This window comes from Hyalella azteca, unplaced genomic scaffold (assembly GCF_000764305.2).
Source record: "Hyalella azteca isolate HAZT.00-mixed unplaced genomic scaffold, Hazt_2.0.2 contig8205, whole genome shotgun sequence".
NCBI classification, from domain to species: domain Eukaryota; kingdom Metazoa; phylum Arthropoda; class Malacostraca; order Amphipoda; family Hyalellidae; genus Hyalella; species Hyalella azteca.
The window spans coordinates 31,157-39,700 of record NW_025938304.1 but is presented as its reverse complement, the minus strand read 5'-3'; the positions used below and the strand labels follow the sequence as shown (position 1 = coordinate 39,700).

At 34.9% G+C, this 8,544-nt stretch overlaps 1 protein-coding gene across 1 annotated transcript; it reads left to right on the top strand.

The window, feature by feature from the left end:
* Positions 1-1,108: 1,108 nt before the first annotated feature.
* LOC108681462 (very-long-chain (3R)-3-hydroxyacyl-CoA dehydratase 1-like) lies at positions 1,109-7,926 on the top strand. The gene is made up of 6 exons (XM_018170493.1): positions 1,109-1,235; positions 1,648-1,762; positions 4,177-4,300; positions 4,989-5,094; positions 5,805-5,983; positions 6,233-7,926. Exons 1-6 carry the CDS (start codon positions 1,159-1,161, stop codon positions 6,310-6,312), a joined length of 681 nt encoding a protein of 226 aa, XP_018025982.1. The 5' UTR covers positions 1,109-1,158; the 3' UTR covers positions 6,313-7,926.
* Positions 7,927-8,544: the final 618 nt, after the last annotated feature.

The following is an 8,544-nucleotide window of genomic DNA, read 5'->3' as shown; positions in this document are numbered from 1 at the left end:
CCCCTGAACAATTAAAATTTCTAAAATACACCATCTTAAAAATCTATCTCTTCCAAAGATTTCCAAGCTACAGCATTAAAAGATATACCATTCCATTTGATTTGTGAAATAAATATCTAGCCATTCACTGATCACTTTCTTTGATTTCATTTCAGTTTCAATTATATATTGAAAAAATGGAGGGAGTGGAGAGGGAAAAAAAAAAAAAAAATTAGAAAAAACATCATTCATAAGTAGGGAAATTCCAATTTAGACTACATACACAGAGCACTGAGAGCAGCCTATCACAGAATACAATTGAAGATCACCTTACTCTGTGTCTGTGCCCACTGCCCTACTATAAAGTATGTGATACTGTCTTAGCAGGCCAGGGTGCAGAAAGTGGGTAAATATAGAAAAATTATTGGTGATGCATCAGCAGCAAAATTCATACCTTCAGTAAATCTTGCCAAAATATTTGGATTGAAATTATTGCATTTTAGGAATTACTTTGAAATTATTGCAAATCTGGAAGACCACAAGCACACACAGTAAGGTTTCCGGTACTGGTAGGTATGTCAGATGGGCCAGGATGCAGTGAAGCTTTTACAAAAATCAGTTGTGATGATGCAGTGCATGGAGAGTAAGGGATATACTATCAAAGTTGTTTGCAGCATTTTCTTATTAAAAGTTACCTGGTGACGGATATTGAAAATGGCTGGCCATGCTTTAGGCTAAAAATCCATATACTGGCAACTCTGCTTGCACCCTCTGCACCCTGGTTAGCAGCCTAGCAGGCATCCCTTGTTAGTCTCCACTCTCCAGCACTTGCTATAAATATAAGTTTATAACATCCTGTAAAATTAGCATTACAAGTGCTTTATACAGGAAAATAAGAATTACACTATTAGTTGTCATAATTAGTGCTGCTCAAACCAATTTTGTTGAGTAGCTTATAGTAGTTAGATCTTGCACATTTTAAATTTGTCAATATAATTGTAATAAAATGCCTAATATGTTCAAAATAATTGATGAAATAGGTATAATTTTAAATAATAAACATTTTGTGTAAGTTCAGTGGTTGTGATCATGTTATTTAAATTATAATATTTTTCTCTCTTCAGGATTTTTTATTGTTTTGAAATTCATAGGAGAACTGTCCAAGTGCTATCTATCACCATGGCTGATAATGTATCTAAAGACTTCTCACCATCAACCATATATTTATGTTTCTACAATCTCTTCCTGAGTTTGGGGTGAGCTGAGATAATTGTAGGTGTTTAGAAATTTGAATTATTCAATTTGCCATTTTGGTTCTCCTGTGAAGTGTAATAAGTGTAATGTGAGGATTTCACCTAAGGCTTTATACACTTCTTATCTTAGTTTCCTAAATGTCATGTGGTAAACAACTATTTTGTACCTGCTTTGAATTTATTTTAGTACCACGTTCTATTCTCTTAGTAGAGGTCTGAAATAATGGAAGTAATATCTATAATTTCTATAAGTATTGGCCAACTTACTTTCTCTGCAGAAGTTTTGACTATGACTATATAATATAATCAGTGGTTTTAGTCACATATGGATTGCATTGAAATCGCTCTAATGTCAAACCTTGAAAATATTTATTTTAGTTCAATTCATGATTTTGACATGTAATTCATCTTACAGATGGACCATTTTGATGATCCAGTTCCTAAGCCACATTATTTATGAAGGCAGACCTGGCCTCTGGAACTCTACATCAGACTGCCTCCTCATTTTTCAATCACTTGCAATTTTAGAGGTGAGTGTATTGAACAACCAAGTTGCTTCTTCAAAGCAATTGTATTCTTATCTTTCTAGTCAAGTATAATAGCCGTCTGGAGAGCTGCCCTGAAAATTTTTTATTTCTATTCTTATTAACAGTACTTAAATCTTAGTTTATAACAATGGCTAGAGGAAAGACATCAAGTTGAAAATGTTTGAAAAAACAAATCTAAAATGATTGTGCATAGTTTATGTGCAAGATCACTGAAACACAAGTATATATAATAAGCAATCAGGGTTGGCAATGATTAAATCAAAATGATTAAATCACTTGATTTTTTATAAAAAAATCATGATTTTTTTTTATTTTTTCGATTTTTTTGATTTTTTCATATATATAAATATATTGAGTGGCAGTCTTCAATTTATATTGAGGTATTGTTATTCATGGTTTAGTATAAATGTACTATGAATGACAAATTGGTATATAAACTTGTTGCCTTTAGTGTTCATTAGGTTCCAATAAATTGAATGCTTTTGGTTACTTTGGTACAGAGGCATCAAGTGTGCAATACATCGTATGTAGCCAGTAGCTTAGCTAATTCTTATAAGGCTATAAGTAGTCTTTAACTATTTGACTATTTATTATATATTGATTACAATATACAATTTAAATGTGTTAGCTAGTTTATACAGGGTGGGGCAGAACTGATTGAACAGTTTTGAGGCAAAATAAAAGAGTAATGGAGGTACATAAAGAAGAAAGTTTATTTTCCTCAAGATTAGCATATAATACCATTTAAAATACTTATGTTTTGAAAACAATATCAGGAAGATGGTGTTTGTTAGCTGCATCACACTGTTGAAGTCGTTCTCATAAGTTTCCTACAGCACATTCACACAAATGGCAAGGTGTGGCCATAACCTCTGCTACAATAATCCGTTCCCTTAGCTGTGGTAGGGTGTGAGGGCGACTTCTGAACACCCTTTCTTTTAGATGTCCCCAAAGAAAGAAATCACAAATGCTCAAATCAGGTGACCTCGCAGGCCACTGTAAATCACCCCTCAGAGACGCCAGACGTACGGGAAACATGCGTTTCAAAACATTGAGTGACATTCTGGCTGTGTGAGCTGTAGCCCCATCCTGCTGAAACCACACGTCTCCCAATGCTTTATTCTCAACAATGTTTTCCATCCTGGGCTGCAAAAATTTTTGCAACATTGCCGCATAGCGATCAAAATTCACCTTCACGGTTACTCCCTCCTCTGAGAGCGACTCCAAACAGTGTGTTGCAGCAAACGGCCCCCTTCTTCCAGATATTGTTTTCAAAACATAAGTATTCTAAATGGTATGTTATGCTAACCTTGAGGAAAATAGACTTTCTTCTTTATGTACCTCTATTACTCTTTTATTTTACCTCAAAACTGCTAAATCGGTTCTGCCCCACCCTGTATATTGAGAGGTTGAGATTGTATTGACCTTTTAGGCAATTAAAAAGATTTTCCACCCTAATACGAGTATTCTAATTAAAATATTTAATTTCAATCTTTAAATATGTGAATTTAAAACTAGAAACAAAACAATTACAGTTATAAGACTATGTATAAAATAATTAAATGCAGTGAATGGATATAAAATATTTGAATTGTGCACATGTTTATTTCAAACAGTATTAGATTTTCTCATAACTTAAATCTCGTTTCAAGTCGTATGAGGTTTGTTTGGTTATCGTTCAGTTTATGTTTAGTATTGGTTTATTAGTCTGAATTAAATGGGAACAGTGCAGTCAGTCACTCAGTCACTACTAGTCGGAGTGTATAGAGGGTAGAGTCTGGTAGATTTATAGGACTTAAAACTAGTAGATCTATTGATAGTGCAGTGCACTGTGCTATCAGCTACATATCTGTTATGTGACTCTTCAATGTTTAGAAGATCTGCATTCCTGAAGTGTTTTTGTAAATTAAAGCCAGTTAAATGGTCAATATTTAGCTCATTACCTTGCTCCATACAAACTTTACAAGCTAATGAATAGACTTACCAATAATTGTTTACCCAAAAATCCCTAAGTGGTAAACACCACCTTGGCCTGTTGGCCATTATTGAAGGCAATAAGTGCCCTTTTTAACCATCCATTATGATCCATATACTGTTATTGTTAGTAGGCTAATTGCAACATAAAAAATAACACTTCAAAAAGACAAAAAAGTTGAAAAAATAAAAAAATCAAACAAATCAAAAAAATCATGAAAAAATCAAACAAATCATTGATTTTTGATTTTTTTGATTTAAAAAAAAAAAATAAAAAAAATCACCAACCCTGTAAGGAATCCAGACCAGGACCATTTAGAATGAAGATTCTCAAACTCCATTTGCAAAAATATTATTATGGGAAATTTGTAGGTATGGTTTGGTTCATCTCTTACATCTGCTTTTATTATTTTTGCTTGCAGGTTGTCCACTGCATTGTGGGAATAGTTCGCTCGAGTGCAGTCTTGACATTTCTCCAGGTGTCATCTCGCCTCTTCCTCACATGGGCTATACTTTACTGCCTGCCAGAGTCAAGAGACAGTCTTGGTTAGCTATAGTAGTACAATTCTTATCAATTGAGGATTTATCTTGTGTCTTGAGAAAGGAGACAAAGAAGAGTTACAGTCAAGTATCTTGATGTACTTTTGGATCCTATGTAGAATTCTTTCTCTCTGACTGAGTAGTGCAACAAAAAACTCTTAACATTAAATGAATATTGATTTATACGTATAGGTACATTGATTTTATTCATATTCCTCAGTCTTTCAAACTTATTCACTTGTTGCCTAAATATTAATTCCAGAGAGTGCCTTTTACCACTTTTACAAATATTGGTAGTGACGGACAGCTAAATTGATATGTTGAAATTCTAATACCACCCCCTCATTGCCCCAATTGATAACCACCACAAAAGAATTCAACCTCTTGATTACCACCAAACTTCATACTTCCAATGAGTGGTGGATGTTACATTTGGTTAAAGAAATAAACTTAATTAAAACTGAAAGTTAGTGAAGTGGATATTGGACAGCCCTACCAGTTTTAGTATACTACCTGAATTTTCCTTGTAACATCAATATATGCAAATTCCTACAGAACTCCTCAAAATAAGTGTAATATTTATGTAATTGACTGATGCAATCATCCACAATAGCTAAGCACAAGCTATTTATAACTTCTATTAACCCTAAACCATTGTATAAGTAATATAGCTAATTTTTTTACTTTTGTCCAGGTTTTCCCATCGTTCTTTTTGCGTGGAGCCTGACTGAAATTGTCAGGTATCTCTTCTACTTCTTGGGACTTGTTGGAGTAGCTGCTGATTTTGTGGCTTATCTGAGGCAAGTTCCATGCAGTCTCTTGCTGCTGAAAAGTTATATTTATTTCTAAATCATGATTGGCAAAAGCGTACGGTACTTTTAGAGTAGGTAATAATTTGAAGAGCCCATCATGTTAAATCACTGCACAATTGTTATTGGAGGGCTGATGTTTCTTTTCGTGCTTTGAACGTGAGCCTCTTTTTAATTGTAGTCTACTACTAAAATTTGGCATCAAAATTTAAAAGGCCTATTAGAGCACGGTGTCCATAGTTTGATCTACTTATCTATTTCAGAGATAGACAAGCTTTTAACTAAATTAGAGAAAATTGACGGTGACAAACGCGCGATATCAAGAAGATAGTTGAGCTAGTACTGCAGGGCTCTGCGTTGCTTGGCAGTGCCCTAATTTGTTAAAAAAATGTCTGAAATTGTTCCGTATGTTCACATGGTATCCAAGAATCAAAATAATATCTTGTTCAACTATAATATGTGAACACTTATAAAATTTTAGTTGCCAAGTTTAGCATGTAAGTTTCTTTTTAGCGAATTTTCTCATTTATGGAAAAAATGCACTATTGTGCTCGCCATGTCCGTCTGTCTGTCTGTCCGTCCGTGACTTCACGTTTTCGTTATTTTTTTTATCGTGGGGTCTAGCATACCATTAGCTGCATTGGACATTAGTTCTCCTTGTAGTGATGTGCTTTTGATGTGTCTTCCCTCATTGTTTGCAGGTACACGATGTTCATAGCACTCTATCCCTTGGGTGTTACGGGCGAGATGCTCTGCTATTTCACGGCTTTGCCCCTGGTCCAGAAACACCGCTACCTTTCAGTTACTCTTCCCAATGCCTGCAACTTCTCCTTCGACTCCTACTATGCATTCATCATTGTTATTGTAATGTATATACCCGGTGAGTGCGAGTTACATTACGGTACATGATGTGTCATGAATTTCGGTTTGGTTTCATAGAATTACCTAGGTGTGTAAAAAAATCTGCTACTGGTTTGTATTGTTTGCGATATTATTTGTACTCGTCCCGAAATTTGTCCAAAAATTTATCAATATCTTTGAACTTAACACGTCTTTACTCCTTCGTAATTTAACCATCAAATATCTACTTTAATATAGTTATTTCAGGAATTTTTATTGTTTGTTGCAGTTTTCCCTCAGCTCTACCTACACATGTGGGCTCAGCGCAGGAAAGTTTTGGGTGGAAGCACCAAGCAGAAAATTCATTAAAACGCTCCTCAACTTTGTTACGTCGTGCCATCAGCTGCGTCACTGAGGCGAAAAAGCATGGGTCCAGTTGCCATAATCTTCAGTGTGTTAATCTTAAACAATTAATTATACATCAACTGGTGATGATGTGGGTATGGGATGATATGTGATCGAGGCTTGAAATCATTTTATCCCTAAGGATTTAGTTCAGAGTGCTACTGCCTACAGACAGTTCTGTGTTTAGGTCAATATTGCTCTATAGGATTGTTTTTGTATCTAAAAATGTGTCAGCCATAAATTTAAGGTAGAGAATCACTTCGCTGTACCGTGACCAATACTTAAGGCTGAATGAACATTAGACCCCTGTGTGTGTTGTAGCTTTTCAGATTGTTAAATGACTGTTAGGCACCAACTATTGATTGAAAAGTTCAATAAAAGTTTTGTATCAAATCGAATCTTTGATGTATAGGCGTATATTTTTTGGTATCATAGTAATTTTAAAGTTATTTAACTGTTAGAACATCAAATGTAAGAATGATTAAGGAGAAGATGTCAGTAATTGTGCTGCTCTGGTTGTTCATATATTTTTCTAAGTGGTCGTGTTTGAGGTATTGATTAAGCGGGCTACAGGAATCTTCTAAATACCACACATTATCTAGGTTAATCTACATTGAAATAATATCACAACCAATTTCTTAATTAATCATTACTTATTTAGGGTATTTCTACACGATACACACAGCTGTTGTTACGATATTTTTTTAATTGTCGGATTTTAAAGAACTTTATTATTACTTTGAATGGCTTTTTGTTTATTTCGGATGTACTTCTTCATTCTGACACTACCCTGAAATTTATTCACTCTAAACTCTTGTTATTTCATAAGTGGGAAAGGACGAATGCCCGGTAAACAAAGGCTTGTCTGTTATTAGCTGTTACTTCTTGAAATGCTACCCAAATATCTGGCATTGTTTGACGTATTAATATCACACGTGATTCTTGTGTTTGATTTGTGTCTAATTCTTTGAATCCACTAAATATTGCATGCATGCTCGCTATATATTTCTTCGTTTCAATTTCGTGTAGAGTTAATAAGAACATTGCACTTCAAGTGGCGTCAGACAACGCCTAGCTATGACTCATACAGCGCTTTACTCTCGTGATTGCTGGCAGGATGCGGGCTTGTCGTCTTTGCTTCATCACATGACGATAATTCACCCTTTTGCGTGTTTACAGCAATGGGAATAGTTGTTAATAGTTGTATGACAACGTATCTTTGAGGATCGAGGGTGCTTGAAATGTCTTGCTTATTTGCATCCAGTCACAAATAGCGATGAGCTGTACTTAGTTACTGTGTACTTTATTGGATGCTAAATAATTTCCTAGTTTTCTTTTAATTAAAAATAACAGAACAATTTCTTCTGTAACCAATTATTGATAATTGCGTTTGTTCGTGTTTGACAAGAGCCAAGGCTTGCAGATGACCGTGAGGCTGCTCAGTTACTTTTATTGTTATATTGTTGTTTGTTGTGGTATCTTTGTGTGCTTTGTTTGATGTTTTTTGTTAATTTTCTGCGTTGTTTCTCATTCATAAGGTATTGTGGTGGCAAAAAGTTTGGTAAAAAAGTTTGGTTACGCGTTTTTCTCCTATCCCTTGTTCTTTATAATGTTTTTGCGTTTTAATATCAATATGACCTTTATTTTTGAAGAGTAATTGCGTTACTTCACAAATACTTGAGAAACTTGTTTTCTCTCTAATGCCATGTTGAAAATAATCTGGATAATACTTTTCAACCTTTTCAGCAATGTAGAGCTTTATGACGTCTCAACGCTGTTAACGACGAGTACTTCGGGAAAATCAAGTTGGTTTGGGCTAGTTACAGGCCAAAATTAGTTGAGCAACCTTAGGAAATCTTCACCGAATTCGAAATCAGGCAAACGCAGAATGAACTATTCCAATGCAAGCAAAGCTCAAAAAATTCTTTCGTACGCATCTTCTCGAATAAAATGATCGAAAAGTCAGAGCTTGCGCTGACCTTGAGCTGCGGCAGTTAGGCACAGCAGGACATTTCTTACTAAACGCGAGTGACGTACTCTTCGCAGAACTTGTTGACTATTAGCTGCAAGTGCTGTAACGTTAGTCGTACCTCATTGCTTCAGTTGCCGTTTATATGCGAATAAAATAATGATGCGTCACCGAAAGCGTTATATCGCATTGAAGAAGATGCTCAATTAACACCATCTATCCGTTGT

Coding starts and splice junctions, on each gene's coding strand:
- LOC108681462 (XM_018170493.1), top strand. CDS start 1,159: ATGGCTGATAATGTATCTAAAGACTTCTCACCATCAACCATATATTTA. Junction 5,095..5,804: donor GATTTTGTGGCTTATCTGAG/GCAAGTTCCATG, acceptor CATTGTTTGCAG/GTACACGATGTTCATAGCAC. Junction 5,984..6,232: donor TATTGTAATGTATATACCCG/GTGAGTGCGAGT, acceptor TGTTTGTTGCAG/TTTTCCCTCAGCTCTACCTA.